This window comes from Neomonachus schauinslandi, chromosome 1 (assembly GCF_002201575.2).
Source record: "Neomonachus schauinslandi chromosome 1, ASM220157v2, whole genome shotgun sequence".
Classification (NCBI taxonomy): Eukaryota; Metazoa; Chordata; class Mammalia; order Carnivora; family Phocidae; genus Neomonachus; species Neomonachus schauinslandi.
In genome coordinates, this window is record NC_058403.1 from 206,357,167 (window position 1) to 206,375,100 (window position 17,934).

The 17,934-nt window shown below is 59.7% G+C and overlaps 1 protein-coding gene across 1 annotated transcript; it reads left to right on the forward strand.

Annotated features, from left to right (window-relative positions):
- Positions 1-343: 343 nt before the first annotated feature.
- On the forward strand, positions 344-16,496 carry ZNF653 (zinc finger protein 653). Its single transcript, XM_021705377.1, has 9 exons — positions 344-642; positions 6,867-6,910; positions 8,957-9,172; positions 12,880-13,485; positions 13,634-13,814; positions 13,918-14,029; positions 15,129-15,243; positions 15,771-15,870; positions 16,082-16,496. Exons 1-9 carry the CDS (start codon positions 344-346, stop codon positions 16,257-16,259), a joined length of 1,851 nt encoding a protein of 616 aa, XP_021561052.1. The 3' UTR covers positions 16,260-16,496.
- Positions 16,497-17,934: the final 1,438 nt, after the last annotated feature.

The following is a 17,934-nucleotide window of genomic DNA, read 5'->3' on the forward strand; positions in this document are numbered from 1 at the left end:
CCCTTGTCATCTCCAGGATGCATTCAGGATGAGGCGTGGAGGGAGGAGCCCCTACCTCCCAGGGTCTACGGGCTCATCTAGGTCTTTCTTCCCGCGGCTGGCCTCAACTCAGCCCCTCCCTCGGTCTCTGCGAAGTTAGAAAGTTTAACAGAGAAAAGGAGTAAGAGAAGAATGGGTTGTTGCTAGTGCTTGTGGCGCGCATGCGCAGTTTCTGCTCTCGGTCTCCTCTTGGCGCCGTGGGGCAGTGAAAGTCCGTGAGAAATTTCCCGTCGGCGCGGAAGATGCGCGCCACTTCCGGCCGGGCTCCTAACAACGGGGGAGGTTGGTAACCAGGGAGGGGGGGATGGCGGAGCGGGTGCCGGAGCCCGAGGCGGAGGCGGAGGCTGAGGCGGGCGCAGGCGGGGAGGCGGCGGCCGAGGAGGGCGCGGCGGGCCGCAAGGCGCGGGGTCGGCCGCGGCTCACGGAGTCCGACCGAGCCCGGCGGCGGCTCGAGTCCCGGAAGAAGTACGACGTGCGGCGTGTGTACCTGGGCGAGGCGCACGGGCCCTGGGTGGACCTGCGGCGCCGCAGCGGCTGGAGCGACGCCAAGCTCGCAGCCTATCTCATCTCGCTGGAGCGCGGCCAGCGTAGCGGCCGCCACGGGTGAGGGGGCCCGGCCCGAGGGAGGGAGGGAGCGAACGAGGGAGGAGACGCCCCCATTCCCCGCCGAGCTTGGCCCCGCCCCCTCTGCCCACGGCCCCGCCCCCGACACCTGTGAGCCCCGCCCAGTGGCCGGCCTGCTGGCCTGGGTCTTCTGCCGCCGGTCCTGGGACGCGCCTGGCTCGCGGCCCCGCCTCCCGTCTTTCCGACTGCCCAATCCTAGGATGCGCCCAGCCTCTCGACCCGCCTCTTAGCGTTTGGCCCCGCCCGCTAGATTTCTGGCTGCCCAATCCTAGTACGGGCCCCACTTCCAAGCGTTCTAACTGCCTAGTCCCTGGAGGGGCGGCCCAGCCTCCTGAGGCCTTAATGCCCCTTCCTTGCTGATCCTTGGGATCTCACATGCCTCATCCTCTAAAACCCCTACTGTGTAGCCTGGGGCTGTGAGCTGGATACACTGGGCCACCCAGCCCTGTCCCTCGTGAGGTTCTGGCACTCCATCTGGGGCTGTGTGTGGCCCCATTCCCACAACCCTCGACCCCAGACACAGGAAGACTCCTCACAATCCAGATCGCATTCCCTTTAACCTCTTGTTGGCTCCTGGGGAGCACCTTAGCCCAATGGAGACTCAGGTGAAGAGGAAGTCCCAAGTTAGCTGCTCAGGTAGAGGGCAGAGGCCTTTGCAGAGTCTCAGTCTTGAGAACGAGGAGTGTGGATGCAATTTTTCCCTTCCTGCCTAATAGGTTGGTGTGACAATTAAATGAGTTAAAATACAGCAAAAGGCTTAGAACATGGTTGGCACATAGTGAGCCCTCCAGGTATTAGTTGTTATGATGATATTTGTTCTCTGTCACAAGCAATGCTGCGACAGAATCCTTGCTGTGCCCTGGTTTTTATTTGCACACATTGGCATGTTTCTCTGGGGTGAGAGTCTAAGGGTCAAGGATCAACCAGATCCTTCGGAATTGCACCCACAGCCTCCCTGGGGTGGCAGGCTGGCTCATATGCCCGAGTGGAGCAGGAAATGCTCAAGCTAGTGTTCCATCATTGGAGTTTCTTTCTTTATTATTTTTTTTTTAGACAGAGAGTGCAAGTGGGGACAGGGGGTGGAGGGGGAGGGGGAGCAAAGTAAGAAGGAGAGAGAATCTTAAGCAGGCTCCATGCCCAGCACAGCTCAACCCATCACGGAGCTCGACCTCACAACTCTGAGATCATGACCTGAGCTGAAATCAAGAGTCCCTCGCTTAACTGACTGAGCCACCCAGGAGGCCCCCGCCCCCCTTATTGGAGTTACTGATTCAGTTAATCTGGGTAGAGTTGCAGACCTTGTGCTTTTTTCTACAAAGCTACCAGGAGATATATGCAGCTGGAGTTGAGAACCACTGGCCAGAGGGAGCCCCTGGAGGTCCCTAAGCTGAAAGTGGTATTTGCAGAAGCTTGGTTTGTGTAGTCTTGCAGAACTGGGGCCAGGACACTGAGACAACCCAGGCCGTGCATGGCAATAACCGGGCCCCGGGACACATGGGTAGTTGGGAAAATACACTACCCTGAGTGAGGCATCTCCTGTGGGAAATGGACATGACCAGAGATAGGGGGTCACTTATTTCAACTCTTCAATTATTTGTAACTGTCTTGTACCTGGAAAGATTTCAGTTCAAGACTATGCACAACATGGACCAGAAGACAGAAATGAAAGGTGGGATGAAAAGAGAAAGGAGGGATGCCTGGGTGGCTCAGTAAGTTGGGCATCTGTCTTTGGCTCCGGTTTTCATCTCGGGGTCCCGGGATCATGCCCACGTCGAGCTCTCCGCTTCGCAGGGAGTCTCCTTCTCCCTCTGCCTCTGCCCCTCCCCACCACTTGTGTGCTCTCTCTCTCAAATAAATAAAATTAAATTAAAAAAAAAAGCAAAGAGAAAGGAAAAGGAGGGGCACAGCGGGGCCAGGATCGGTGCTATTAGATTAAGGCATAAGTCACAGGGGACATGACAAGGGCAGTTTTGTGGCATGGTGAGTTAAAAACCTGACCAGAGGGGTTCAAAAGACATGAAGAAGTGGAAATGGAGAATGGGCCATGAATTTGCCTCAGAGCCATCCTAGCAGCCAGTGGGAAAAGGGAAACAGTGGTCAATAGTGGAGTCTCCAGTGTCCATTTGTTTAAGGAGCGCTTAATCAGCACCTACTATGTGCTGGGCACTCGTATACGTGCTGATGGTGCAGCAGTGAACAACAGAAAATGCTTTATGGAGATGCCATTTAGAGGGCAGAGACTTGTCCACTGTGCAAAGGCTTGTCTACTGCATTACTATACATTTACTATTATTTACCATAATGAATAAATTATGTAGTGTGTGAGAGATTGATAGGGGCTATGTAAAGAAAAAAAGTGAGATAGGGAAAGAGGAATCAGGAGGGGGTGCTGGAGGTTTAGGTAGGGTGTTAGGGTGGGCCACAGTGAGAGGATAGCATCCGGGGTACAGACCTGAAGGAGGCCAGGGAGAGCCCTGCAGATATCTGGGGGAAGAATGTTTGAGGAAGAAGGAATGGCAGGTGCAAAGGCCCTGAGGCAGGACCCAGCCTGGTGTGAACATAGGGTAGCGAGGAGACCCATGTGACTGGACCGCAATGAGGATGAAGAGTGGGAAAAGGCAAGGACAGGAAGGTGACAGGGCCTTGTGGACTGCATGGAGGGCTCTGGTTTTTTCTCCCAGTGAAGTGGGAGGCCTGATAGGGTCTTTTGGGTTTTGTTTTGTTTTGTTTTGCTTTTTTTAAGTACAGAATTTTGGACAGAGAGGTCCCATACCTGGCTTATATTTTAACAAAAGCACTCTCCAGGGTGTGTGTGGCAGGAGGATTGGGCGGGGGATGCACTGAAACAAGGTTGGCTAAGAGTTGGCAGTCTTTAATGCTGGTGATGGTCTCCAGGAGGTTCACTCTTCTCTCTAGCTTTGTATGTGTTTGAATTTTTCTTTTTACATCTTAAAATGTTAACAAGAAAATGAAAAGAAGCACACGGACTCCGATGTTGAGGCTGTGGGAGGGGAGGGCCAGAGATGGCAGACCAGGAAGGAGCTGACTGCACTGGTCCAGGTGAGTGAGGCGGGGCCGTGCAGAAGTGGGGAGAAGTGGTTCAAATTAGGGCCAACAGGGTTTGCTGATCGGTATGGATATGAGAAACGCCCCCAGGTTTGGACCTGAGCACCTGGAAAGTTGCAGGTGCCGTTAACAGAGAAGGGACAGGTCAAGGGGCAATATGACAGCTCACGTGTGCGATGTCTGCGAGACCCCTACATGTAGTGTTGGGGAGGCGTGGTCAGGAGAGGGCCAGGTGGGAGATCCGGATTTGGGGGTCACCAGGCCAGTGATGGTATGGTGCCGGAAGTTGCCAAGGGGGCGTGGGTAGACACACAGGTCTGAGCCCGGCACTCGCTGTCTGTGCTTAGAGGAGTCAGGGAGATGAAGCAGCAGCAGCAGCTGGGAGGCTGGTGGAGAACCCACTGGGGCGGCATCCTGGAGGCCAAGGGAAGGGTCTGCCAATGAACACTGCTGGGCTGAGTGAGGCGGCCACCCCGGGGGCCAGAACGGGGCAGTGTGTGGCATACTAGAGAAAACCCTGACTTGAGGGGCTCAAGGGAGACAGAGGAGAAGACAGGAAGACTGCACACGCATATAGATGGCTCAAAGGGGAGGGGGGGCAGAGGAATGGGTGGGAGTTGGCAGGGAAGGGGCTCCAGATTATTTAAACCCAGGGTAGAAGAACTGATGCTGTGTTGGTCAGTTGGAGGGGATGATGGAGTTGAGCTTGAAAGCAAATGGCAGAGGAGAGCGAAGGAGAGCTGCTGGGCACCGTTTGGGGGCTGGCCACTGCGAGGAAAGCAGAGCTGCAGAGAAGCCCCAGCAGCTGCTGTCCTCAAACGGCGACGTGTAAGGGGTGGAACTCAGAGAAATGGGCAAGGGGAGGGAAGGCAGTTTGAGGTCTGGCCTCATTTAATCGCCACAGTGATGCTGTGTGGGGGGCACTATTTTCCCCACTTACCAGATGAGGACATTGAGGCTCAGAGGGGACGAGACCTGCTTGAGGTCACACAGGTAGTCAGTGGTACAGAGGAGACTTGAACTCGGATCTGACTGGCACCAAACACTAAGTAGTGTTCCCAGTACCCCAGTCATGGCAACACTGTGAGTGCGCAGAGGTGGCCATGGGCGTTTGGACGAGGATCTGGGCAGCCAGCCTGCCCCCTTGGAGGGGAGGGGAGAGCCGTGGGAGGGGATGGAGGCATCTGGAATGAGGTGGGGGGGCAGAGACCTGGACAGGGGGTGAGCCAGGGGCAGGAGAGGCAGAGGAGCCTGGGGGACCTGTCCTGGGACCAGACGTGGGGTGTGGGGGCTGTGAATTGTTATCAGGCTGGACGGGTCAGGTGGAGTAGATGGTGAAGCTGACAAGACACCTGGACTGCCTCAGGATAATTTGTGGTGAGAGCATGGTCTGGGCCATAGCAGGGGGGCTAGGGTTCCAGGGCCAGGCTCTGTGAGAACATTGATAATCACAGTGATCATATCTACCACTTGCTGAGTGGTTACTAAGTGCCAGGGGCCATACCAAGCTCTTTCAATGCACATAACCTCAAGGTTATGCAGCAGTCCCACAAGGAAGCATGGTTATGATCCCATGCTACAGATGGGGAACTGAGGCATGGGGAGTCAAGGTCATCCAGAGTCTCAGGGCCTTCTGCTGCAGCGTAGAAAAGGAAGGATGAGGGGCACCTGGCTGGCTCACTCAGAAGAGCATGCAACTCTTCATCTCGGGGTCATGAGTTCAAGCCCCACATTGGGTGTAGAGATTTTTTTTTTTTTTTAAGATTTATCTATTTATTTGAGGGAGAGAGAGAAAGAGAGTGCAAGTGGGGGGAGGGGCAGAGGGAGAGAGAGAGGAAAGAAAATCTCAAGCAGACTCCCCGCTGAGTGCAGATCCCGACTCAGGGCTTGATTTCACAATCCTGAGACTGGAGACAAAATCAAGAGTCAGATGCTTAACCAACTGAGCCACCCAGGTACCCTGGGTGTAGAGATTACTTAAATAAATTAATTTAAAAAAAAGGAAGGATGAGGAAGCAGCCAGAGCGGGCAGGCAGACCCAGAAGCATGGCATCAGGAAGGCAGAGGGAGGCCCCTAGTGGGTGCAGGAGAGGTGACTCCAAAGCACCTGCCCTCAGCACGTGTACAGTCAGTACTGGTCACAGCTGAGTGGCCTGTATGGGGTCAGGATCCCACCTGGCAGTTCTGGTGGCCATCCGGGTTTGGGAAGCCTTGGGGGGCCCCAGTGTTTGGGCCCAGCCTTGCCCTGGGCACCCTGAGGCCTTGTCACAGGGGCACACAGTCAGAATGTTGGGCTCCAGCCAAAGTGGGGAAGGCCCCAGAGGCAGGTGGGCATGATGGCCGGGGCACGTGGACCCGAGCTGGCTGCAGGGGCAGGACTGATGGAGGGGGCAGCACCTTGGGCTGGGGCCCACATAGAGCAGGCAGGTAGGGGCAGGGGCAGGGTCTTCTGCTCAAGGTCACACAGGGCTGAAACAAGGGTTTCAGCTGGCTGCGTCTTCATCTGGAGGCTCGACTAGGGAAGGAGCTGCTTCCAGACTCCCTCGGAGCATTGGCAGAATTCATTCCCTCCTGGGTTGTACAGCTGAGGTCCCCACAGCCTTGAGGCTGTCAACTGGGATTGCTCTCAGCTCCCAGAGGCCGTTCTCAGGTCCTGTCCCCTCATAGGCCTCTCATATCCTCGGCCTTATGGGCTCCCCTGATTAGGCCAGGCCCACCTTGGAAAGCTCCCTCCTGATTCATTCAAGTCACCTAGGCACAGGCGTGGTATCCCATCATATTCTCAGGCCGCCCCACTCATGGGGAGAGGATTATAGAGGACGTGTGACCCGGGGTTGGGAATCATGGGGCCAGTGTAGAATTCTGCCTGCCACACTGACTTTCTGTTACCCCTTTTCTGAGTTCTCCACTCCCTGGCCACAGGCCCCTGGGCAGGCAGCCTCACTCCTCAGCCTCATTTTCCCACTTGGTGAAACGGGCAGTGATGCTAGACCACGGTCCAAGGGCTGGTGTCAGTGGAGGAGAGAGTCCCCTGGGAAATAGAACAGCAGCTACAGTTAGGCCTTGGAGCAGCATGCTGTCACTAGCTCAGCATCAGCAGGCCCTGTGTTCACTCCCCCTGCCTCTCTGTGTTACAGGAAGCCTTGGGAGCAGGTCCCCAAAAAGCCAAAGCGGAAGAAAAGTAAGTGGGGCTACAGCCAGCGGGGAGGGGATGGGTGTTGGGAGTAAGTGGCTTTGCTGTTCGTTCCCTCACTCATCCTCAGGCCCCATTTGTGGAGGGCCTGCACGGGCCGGGGCTGTGCGGACCTGCACCGATCCAGCCCTGCCCTCACAGAGCCCGTGGTCTCAGGGGAAGACGGGACAGGCCCAGCAGGGCCGTGGCAGGGGAGTGGGGGCCCTGGGGGCCCAGAGGAAGGGTCTGACCCAGCTGGGCCTGGGGGCGGGGGCAGAAAGGGGACTGGCACCTGTGCTGTGCCCAGTGGGGGTGCCCCCACCACCCCCATCTCACACATAAAAGGCCAAATCACCACCGCACGCTGCAAGCTGGCAAGGGGCCAGGCCAGACCACAAACCCATGTCACCGAGCAGTCCCCTTAGCTCCTGCACTGTCCTGCCTGGTACAGGGGAGTCACCTAGGGGAGAGCTGGACAGGGCAGAGCGAACAGCTGAGGGGAGCGGGGCATGAGCAGTCGGAGTGGAGGCCTGCAGTGCGTCCCTCCCACCCCTCGGCCGTGAACCTCTGAGCCCTGGCACTGTGGGTCTCGGGCCTTGTCCAGCAGGGTGAGGGCCACTGGCCCAGGAACAGCCATCTGGTGGCGGCGAGTCCCACCCCTTCTCACAGTTGTCAGAGGCAAGGGCCGAGCTAAGTCTGTGACCTCCAAATCCCAAAGGGGTGAGGAGGGAAATAAGGAGGCAAGTGCCAGACTGGAGGGGCGACTAGGGGTGGGGTCCCTGTTGTCTCCATGGTCGTCACTGGGTTGGAGGCTCCAGACAACATCCCTAGGCCCAAGACCCTTCTGGGCACCCTCCTCATCTCCCAGCCTGGAAGATCGGGAGGACAGTTTCCTCCCCCTTGGCTGCAGGACCAGCATCATTAGACATATGGCAGGTTCCATTTCTTGGGCATTCAAAGTGTATCCAGCCCTGTTCCGTGCCCTGTCAATGTCTTCCCTCCCTCCTCTCTGGCAGCCCTCAAGGAACGGGGACTGTCATTCTCCCCTGGCCCAGAAGAGGTTCAGAGAAGCCAAGTCACTTGCCTGGAGCCACCCAGCTACAAAGTGGCAGTCGGGATTTGAATCCCACAGGCTGGCTCCACTGGGCCCACCTCCTTAAAGCATCTACTCATCCAGCAAGCGTACTATGTGCCAGGCCCTGTGTAGGCACTGGGGATACAAGAGGAGCAACAAACAGGGGTCCCTGCCCTTGGGGAGCTGGCATTGTAGTAGGGAAGACAGAAACACGGACAGAGATAACCACAAATGGTATCTAGGTGCTACCTGGAGAGAAAGAACAGCAAGTCAGGTCGGCTAGGACAGTGGGGAGGGGGTGGCAGACTGAGGGAAAGACCTGAGTGAAGGGGGAAGGGCACAGTAGCCATCTGGAAGGAGACACAGTCTGTGCAAAGGCCCTGAGGCAGAGCCACACTCTGCTCATTTCAGGAACAGGGAGGAGGCCATGAGGCTGGGATGAAGTGATCAAGGAGAAGGGCTGGTGATGGGGCAGAACATGCAGGGCCTGGTGGCTCTGGGAAGGACTTTGGCTTTTACCACCAGCCAGGTGGGAGCCCTGGTGGATTCTGGGCAGAGGCGGGGCATGGCCTGACTCAGGTGTTTGCAGCAGGCCCCGTCTGTTGGCTGTAGGCCGAGTAGACTGTAGTGGGACAAATGTGGGAGCAGAGAGACCAGGGCAGAGGGGACTCAGCTGGTCCAGGCCAGAGACGTTGAGATGTTGATGAGGATGAGTCCATTAACAACAAGCAGCTACTAACCACTGCGCACCTACCACGTGCCAGGCTCCATAGTTGATGTGGTTTAACTTACTCAGTGAGGACAGTCTGGCCGGTGTCCGTTATCACCAGCATGGACCTCACCTCTCAGAGCCTGTTTCTTCATCTGCAAATGGGACGGGCCTGGGCAGGGTGCAGGAAGGTGTCTCACCGCCCGGGGCGTCCTGGGGCCCTGGGGAGCGAGCCCTACCCCTGACTCCGGACCCCGCCCTGTGTGCGTAGGGAGGCGGCGCAACGTGAACTGCCTGAAGAATGTGGTCATCTGGTATGAGGACCACAAGCACCGCTGCCCGTACGAGCCGCGCCTGGCCGAGCTGGACCCCACCTTCGGTCTGTACACCACGGCCGTGTGGCAGTGCGAGGCCGGCCACCGCCACTTCCAAGACCTGCACTCGCCCCTGAAGCCCCTCAGCGATTCAGACCCCGACAGCGACAAAGGTGGGTCCGAGGGCTGAGGGCTCTACGGCTCCTCATGGGCTGTGCCGCCCTGGACTCCCTGCCCTCATGGGTCTTGTCGGCCTCGGGCCAGCACTGGAAACATCAGAGCAAGGAGGCTGGCGCTGGCCTCCGGGATGGCGCCCGGACCCGGCAGGCTGAGCTGCAATCTTCCAAGTCCTGGAGCGGAGAGGCGGCAGCCCCCGTTTTCCAGAGGGACAGCTGTGCCCGAGGCCAACTGGGCTGGGGGTCGGGAAACCTGGCTCAGTGGCTGGAGGGAGGGGTGGGTGCTGGGCCTCCTCAGGCTGGGCTGCTCTCCGGGCCTCTGCCTCCTCCTCTGTTTTCCCTGGCCCTTTCCCTTTCCGTTCTGGGCTCTCTCCCAGCCTCATCCTCTTGCCCTCTCTGCCCGGGTCTCCTCCTTCCTCCCCATTCTCTGTTCTTGAGCTCTCGTTCCCCCTCCCTCTCTCACTCTTCTGTTTCTTCCTCTCCTTTCTGTCTCCTGCCTTCTCCCTGTCTCCCCCAGTCTCTCCCTGTCTCCCCCACACCCCCACTCCCTTCCCCCATCAGTCTCTCCCCCCACTGCCCCTGCCCCCCCCCTCTGCCGGCCCATGTGGGTCACGTGTCCTGAGCACGCAGCAGGACTGGGAGGGACTCCATTATCGAGGTCCAGTTGGCCCTGGTTGGGGGGGGGGGGGCGGGCAGAGGAGACGCTGTGGGTGGCGAGGGGCTGCCCACCTGCCTGCCGGCCTCAGGGGCTCAGCTTCAGCTGCGAGAAGGAGCCCAGGGCCCACTGCCAGGTGCCCTGCCAGGGCGGAGGGTGAGGTCAGTCGCCAGGGCTGAGTGCGCGCTGGCAGGGGCCTCAGAGCAGGTGGCATCCCAGCTGGCCAAGGGGAAGCCGTGGGCGAGAGGTGTTCCAGGTGGGCCCCCTGGCCAATGGCTGTCCCCTGTGCACCAGCCAGACCCCAGCATGCAGCTGGCCCCCGGCAGTCCTCTCCCCGCTCCAGGTGCACCCCCACCCAAACCACCCTACAGCTCTTCATTAGCCCCGCTTGGCAGTGGAGGAAACTAATTGTGACTGACCCCTCTGGTGATGGGTCTGCACCCCCACCCAACTTTGACACCAGTGGCTGCCCAATCTGGCTCTCAGGAATGAATGCTGAGATGACGGGCTGGCGGGTCACCTGTGGCTGTAGGGAGCGGGGGGGGGCTGTGTCCCTAGCCCAGCCCTGTTCCCTCAGCAGCTCCCTTACCAGCTCTCTGCCTGGGGTGGCCCGGGCTGCTTCTCACTAAGTAGGAGCACCTCCTGCCGGGACTGTGAGAGGCCAGGGGATGCGCAGCCATTTCTGTGATTAATGTTATGATCACCTGGAAAGAAGCGCCGTCTGGCCTTCACAGCTAGATGCTGCAGTTGGGGAGGCAGGCGCACACCCAGGCCATGCCCCCAACTCACTAGGTGACTGCCCCCTGCTTCAGGGTGGAGCCCAGGGACTCAGCTCACCCTGCAGATTACAGGGTGTTACAAGGAGAGGTCAATCCCCTTACCCCACTCCTGCTGCTGTCTGGGGGCCTTGAGTCAGGGATGGGGCATTATGATAAGAATGATCATAGAAAACATTGATAGGATGCTTACTCAGAGCCTGGTGCTGTCTGAGGCACTTTACATAGATTTCCTCATTATCCCAAACACCCCCTGGGGTAGGTGCCAATTTATCCCCAGGCCCAGAGAAGTTACTTAAGGCGCCCCCATTCACACAGCTGGAGCGGGGAGCACCGAGATCCCACCCCGAAGTCTGGCTCCAGAGCCTGAGTGCTCCATGTGACCTTCTGGGAGGGTAGACACATGGTCCCCAGACAGTGCGCCCCAACTCTGTCATGAGTGTGTAACTGAGGGTCAGTTCTCGATTTTTCTGTCCCCCATTTCTCCCCGTGTGTGTGGACTTTAGCACGAAATACCTGGGTAAAATGTTGGTCTTGACTTTCATCACAACGTTGGGCTGAGATTCATTTGTTTTTAGAACTGTGTGCTCAGTGGGTGCCAGGCGGCCTTCTGGGCACTGGGACCTGTGCACAGGGTCCCCCATCCTTGTGGAGATTATGATATAGAGGGGAAGCTGAGAGGAAACAGGATAAACAATATCTAGAGTACAGTGGAAGGTAGTATTTTGGAGGAAAATTAAGGAGAGAAAAGAATACGATTTGAGATAAGGTGGTCAGAGGCTTCCCTGAATAAATAGCATTTTAGGAAAGGGTCTGATGGAGATGAGGGAGGGAGCCCCTGCGGGTATCTGAGAGAAGAGTGTTGAGGCAGAGCAAACAGCAAATGCAAAGGCCCTGAGGCAGGAACCCGCCCACTATCCCTAAATACTAGTGCCAGTGGGTTTTGCTGACAGACTGGAAGTGGGTATGAGAGAAAGAGAAGTCAGGGGCAGCCCTAGGACTTTGTTTGGCCTGAGCAACTGGAAGGACAGAGCTGCCATCATCCCCTGAGACGGGGATGTCTGGGAAGGGTATGGGCTTTTTCTTAGGGAAGATTGAGGGCCCAGAATTGCTGAGCAGATTCTGAGGTGCCTCTGAGACCCCCCCTGGGGGCAGCAGAGAAGGCAGTGGGAGGTAAGAGCCCCAGGCCCACAGGAGGTCCAGGCGGGAGCTGTCCATGCAGAGGCATCGGAGTATGGGTGGTGGCAGGTTAATAAAAATCAATAGTCAATCTTTGTCCCTGGTTCCTGGCACAGAGCTCCTAAAATCCTTGGAATTTCCTGAGTGATGGGAATGTTCTTCATTGTTCATCATGAGCCCTTTTCATAAGGGGCCCCTTTGGAACACACCTGAGTCTGTGCTAATCTGGGTGACTCAGGCAGGGTCCCCTAGATAGCTTCAGGATGGGGGCTGGTCACCAAAGACCAGACACATGATTAGATGGGGGAATCTCTCAACCCCATCCCTGACCCCCAAGGAACAGACTGGGGCTGGAGACTGGTTTGCAAAAACTCTTTAAATAAGGAGGTCCAGAGAGCTTGCAGCTTGGTGAACACCTCGAGGTGCTAGGAGGGTGGCGCGTCTGGAGAGGGTGTGACAGCTCCCGCCCCAGCCCCCACACCTTGCCCTGGGCACCTCTTCCATCTGACTATCGCTGAGTTGCATCTTTTGTGATAAAACTGTAGTCATAAGTAAAGCACTCTCCTGAGTTCTGCGAGTTGTTCTAGCAAATTATCAAACCTGAAGAGAGCGTCGTAGAAACCCACAATTTATAACCAGAATTACAACGGCCAGGGTCTTGTAGCCGGTGTCCAAGTTGGGGGCAGGCAGTCTTGTGGGACCTGAGCCCTTAACCCATGGCATCTGAATTGACTTGTCAGACACCCAGTTAGTGTCAAGAGTGAGGGCTGTATTTACCACCATCAGGCTAGCTGAGGCCCTGGGGTGAGTGGAGCACTGAGAGCCCTGGCTAGAACCTTCCAGACCTGTAAAGGCTAACGAGGCTAAGAAGGGGCCCTCAGAGAGGGCCCAAAAAGCCAGAATTCGGGTCTGGAGGCTGAGGGAGGAGAGCATCTCTGAGGAGCAGGGGTGGTCGGGGCACAAGGGGGACCGAGAAATGACCGATGTTTGTGGCACTGAGGGGGTTACCATGCCCAACCCCCCGTGAGCCCTCGACAGATACCATTGCCGCCACTGTTGCTATTGTGACTGTCCCCTTTCCTCTGTCACCGCAGTGGGCAATGGCCTGGCAGCCGGCAGCTCTGACTCTTCCAGCGCCGGCTCGGGCTCTGACTCCGAGGAGCCCCCTGAGGGCCAGCCGGCCAAGGTAGCGGCGGCGGCGGTTACCCCCAGCAGCCCGGCGGGCAGCAGCGGGCTCATCACGCAGGAGGGCATGCACATCCCCTTCGACGTCCACCACATGGAGAGCCTGCCTGAGCAGGGCACCCCACTGTGCCCCAACCCGGCAGGCAGCGGGCCTGAGGCCCTGGAGACAGTGGTGTGCGTGCCAATGCCCGTGCAAGTGGGTCCGGGCCCCGGCACCCTCTTTGAGAACATGCCCCAGGAGGCGCTGGGCGAGGTGGTGGCCAGCTGTCCCATGCCGGGCATGGTGCCTGGCTCGCAGGTGATCATCATCGCCGGCCCCGGCTACGATGCCCTCACGGCCGAGGGCATCCACCTCAACGTGGCAGCAGGCAGCGGTGGCCCCGCTGGGGGCCTAGGGGATGAGGTGCCCTGCGCCATGATGGAGGGTGTAGCGGCCTACACCCAGACGGAGCCCGAGGGCGGCCAGCCCAGCACCCTGGACCCCGCCGCCATGGCCGGCATCGAGACCAAGAAAGGTGTGGGGGAGGGGGGGCTGCTGTGGTCGCTGGCAGGGGTTGGGGCGGGACCTGGGAGGAGGAGGGAGGGTGGAGGGGTGGCCCCGGAGCCAGCTCCTCAACCACACGAGTCCCCCTGCGGACACCCGCCCTGTGTCTACCCCCGTAGAGAAGGAGGACCTGTACCTGCTTAAGAAGGAGGAGAAGGAGGAGCCCGTGGCCCCAGAGCTGGCAGAGCCGGCAGCGACAGGGCCCAAGAGCACAGAGCCCGAAGCAGAGGCGGACGGGGAGGAGCTGGACGGCAGTGACATGTCGGCCATCATCTACGAGATCCCCAAGGAGCCCGAGAAGTGGGTGCCTGGGCAGCCGGGGGGGCTGGGACAAGGAGCAGCCCACGGGCCCACAGCCGGCCTGGTGTGAGAGCCCCGACGCCATGGGCCCCTTCCCCTCCAGGAGGCGGCGGAGCAAGCGGACTCGGGTGACGGATGCCGATGGCCTGCTAGAGATGTTCCACTGCCCCTACGAGGGCTGCAGCCAGGTCTATGTGGCCCTCAGCAGTTTCCAGGTGAGGCCACCACCCAAGCAGCCTGAGCGGGGCCTGCGTCCGTTTCCTGCCGCCTGTGTGCTGGCCTCTGCGCAGTGCGGCTCACAGAGGGCCCCACTTGGCCCCACTGGGTGCCACTGGCCTGCCTCCCACACGCCCACCTCTCAGTAGCTTCTCACTGACCCTGCCTCGGCCGCAGGACACCAGGCGTCACCTCGCGCTGCCTCCCCTTCCAGCTCTCCAGTGCCCTTGTCCTGCCTTCTCAGTCGGCCTGAACTCAGCCTGCTTTTTGCCCCGGCCACCTTCTTGGCTCCGGATGCCTCTTCTCCAGGCTCGGCTCGGGATGCCCCTCCACCAGGAAGCCCACCCTAGTTCCCCAGGGCTGGTGGGGCCTGCGAGCCCCGGGTTACTGCACCACCAGGACATCCCTGTAGTGTGTCCTCTGGAGCCTGGACGGGATGCCCCAAGGGCAGAGACAGGGTCCTGTCACCTTCCCACCTGTGGCAGGAGGCGGCACCAGTAGGCCTTTGAATTTACTGAGTCTCATTTTCCAGCGTGTGTTGAGCACCTTTCGGGTGCCAGGCCTAGTGCTGGGCCCTGGAGCTACAGGTGTGCTGGTGAGTTAAAGACTAAAAGAACAAAGGAATGACTGAGGGGCTGCCTGCTCCAGACCGTGGGGGCAGCACAGCTCCATGGCAAAGCCTGCTGTGGGACTTGGAGCCCTGGAATCCAGGCCAGCCCTGCCACTGCCCACCCGTGAGACATGGGCCAAACCCTAAGCCTCTGGAGCCTCATCTCCCGATCCATAAACGGCCAATAGCAAGGCCCCACCACAAGGTCATGACAAGGCTGACTGATGCCCCAGCCCAGGCCCTGGCTGGCGTGGGTGCACAGGAAAGCTGCGGTTGATCCCAGTTGTGCCCCTGGGCCTTTGCTCAGAGCTGGGAGGCCCTCGCAAGGGCAAGGGCGTGGGCACGCACACCCCTCTTCCTTCCTCCAGAAAGGCTGGCCCCAGCCTGCCTCCCAGCTACCCTTATCTGTCCCCACTGTGGAGAGCCCTGGAGGTGGGCCCATGACACCCACAGTCCCACTCCCCCACTCCTGCCCCTCTTGCCTACAGAACCATGTCAATCTTGTGCATCGGAAAGGGAAGACCAAAGTGTGTCCACACCCTGGCTGCGGCAAGAAGTTCTATTTATCCAACCACCTGCGGCGGCACATGATCATCCATTCAGGTCAGGCCCGGGGTGGGGCTGGCAGCGCGGGGCATAGGGTCATGGGCCTTGGATCTAGGGTGGGGGCAGGCGGGCAGAAAACCCCCAGGGAGCACTGGGTCCACAGGCATAGGACTGCCCCCGCGCCCCGGACTGCCACCCAGGGCTCCTGACTCAGTGGGTAGCTGTGGGGCTGTGTCCCGCGGGAGGGCACGGCTTCAGATATTTCAAGAGGCGGGAACCTTGGATTCTTAAGTGAAATCGCCCCGAAGTTGAAATACTGGGGTCAAATTTAGACCCACTTTGGCTTGACAGTTTGCACTCCGTGCTTCCCGGGGAGCCGAGCTCACATATCAGCTCTGCCCCAGCGCCTTCCAGGGCAGCCTCTGAGCCTCATACGGGGCTGTGAGCTGCCCTCGGTGTTAACCGCCCTCGTTGTTAGAGTCAGCAGTGGTGTCCCTGCGCCCGGAGGTCCGGGAGACCGCGGGGTAGACGTCCCGCAGCCTCCGCCCCCGACGGCGGCGTGCTCAGCTCCGCATCTCCCCCAGGTGTCCGTGAATTTACCTGCGAAACCTGCGGCAAGTCCTTCAAGAGGAAGAACCATCTGGAGGTACACCGACGCACGCACACCGGCGAGACGCCCCTGCAGTGAGTGACAGGCTTCCCCGTGGGCCGGGGGGCGGAGGGGGTGGGCTGAGAGGGAGGGTGGCTGGGCCTGGACCGGCAGAGGGCGGGTCCACCCCTCGGGTTCCGGGGCGGGGGGAGGGGCGGCTGGGTCCTCGTAGCTTGGGCCCCGCCCCCAATGCGGCCCCACCCCAGTCTGACCCCGCCCCCGGTGTCGCCCGCCGGCTCCCGGCAGGTGCGAGATCTGTGGCTACCAGTGCCGACAGCGCGCGTCGCTCAACTGGCACATGAAGAAGCACACGGCCGAGGTGCAGTACAACTTCACGTGCGAGCGCTGTGGGAAGCGCTTCGAGAAGCTGGACAGCGTCAAGTTCCACACGCTTAAAAGCCACCCGGACCACAAGCCAGCCTGACCCATCCAACCACTGACCGCCCCTATTTATTCATCCGCTCGGACGCGACGCCCGGGCTTGCCGGGGCCCGGACAGCCGCGGGGGCCTCCCGGACCGCGGGCCGGAAGGAGGCGCCCCTGCCCTGCCCCAGGGCTGGGCCCCCCTCCCCCGGGGCTGGTCCCCCCCAACCCCGCCCTATCTCTGGAGGTGGCGCCTGGGGCCGCACTGCTAGAACTGTGTCAAGAGAGCAGAGCGAGATTAAAGAGTGAGAAAGGAGACGCCCTCCCCCTAGGCCTGGATGATTTGGGGGGCCGGGCCCCTCTTTGTCTCCATCCTGGTCCCTTCCTGAGCAAGGTCAAGGCAGGCGGTGGTGTCCCTACATGCCGGACACTGCCCTTTCCCTCACAGCCTCTGCGCTGCCTCAGCTATCTGGGCCTGGCAGCTCCGAACACTCCCTTGTCGCAGGCCCAGGGTTGGGAGGTTGGGAGCCTGGGAGGCCACTGGACATCTCCCAAGACTCAGGATCCTGTTGCCCGCTCCTAAATCCCTCACAGAACACGCATTCCCCACTGTTAGAGAGCTCAGGGACCGGTTGGGGAGATGTTCAGTAGACCCCTAAGTAAGACATTTACAGCTGTGACAGGCCCCGTGCGGGAAATAGAGTGATGTTAGTTTCTGGCTGTTTAAATCGGTGGTCAGGGAGGTCCTCTCTGAGATGGTGGCATTTGAACATAGACCAGAATGACAAAGAGGTTCCGTCCCTGAAGAAAGCTGGAGGAGGCAAATCCCAGGCCGAAGGAACAGCCAGTGCCAAAGCCCCGAGGTAGAACGGCTCGGCGTGTTCCTGGAACAGGAAGCCGCGGTGGGGAGGGGAGTTGGCAGCGATGGGGCGGCTGCCCTGGCCCCATTTCCCGGAGGAGGATGCTGAGGTCGCCGCCGCCTCCTGCCGGCCGCCAGCAAGAGAGGCGAGGAGCGATACAAGGCCGTCGGCCGCCAGGTGGCGCGCAAGCTGCGTGGGCCCTGGTGGCTGCAGCCACGTGACCCTGGGGACCGCAGCCGCGAGCCTGGGCACGTGCCCGAGGGAGCCCTGTGGCGCCACGCGCAGATTGGCCCCTTAGCTCCTCACCAGCTCGTGGGGGCGGGGCCGCAGCTAGGCTTCATTTTACACTTTGGACCAGGGGTTATCCCAACCAGGGACGGACGTGTCGGCGAGGATGAGCAAGTCCGGCCGCTGGGGCCACCCACGCGAGCTCCCTAAATCTCCCAGGGCTCAGTCCCCTTCTCTATCCCCGCACATCCAGAGCCAGCAGTTTCCATGGAAACCGCATCCGGGTCTGCGCGCCCAGGAGGCGCTCCCCTCCCGGCACAGGCACAATTTGCAATCCGATAGGAGCCGGGAGGAACACGGGGTGGGGAAGAAGCCCTCGCTCGGGGTCTCTAGGTTCGACAGCCAGGTCGCCCCGGCAAACCCAAGAGGGGCCACCCGGGGACCTACAACGCCACCGCCCTGCTTGCGCGGGCCACTGTGATTGGCCTGTTCTCTCCATCAGCGTGGCAGCGCTCTCTGCTGCGCGCTCTCTCATTGGCTCAATCTCGAGGGCATCCTCCCGCAATTGGTTCTCTCGAGGGCAGTCTCTGATTGGTCAAATAAGGCTCTCCTCACTCTGTTTGATGGCATTCTCGGACAGTCTGGAAC

Coding starts and splice junctions, on each gene's coding strand:
- ZNF653 (XM_021705377.1), top strand. CDS start 344: ATGGCGGAGCGGGTGCCGGAGCCCGAGGCGGAGGCGGAGGCTGAGGCG. Junction 9,173..12,879: donor AGACCCCGACAGCGACAAAG/GTGGGTCCGAGG, acceptor CTGTCACCGCAG/TGGGCAATGGCCTGGCAGCC. Junction 13,815..13,917: donor ATCCCCAAGGAGCCCGAGAA/GTGGGTGCCTGG, acceptor CTTCCCCTCCAG/GAGGCGGCGGAGCAAGCGGA.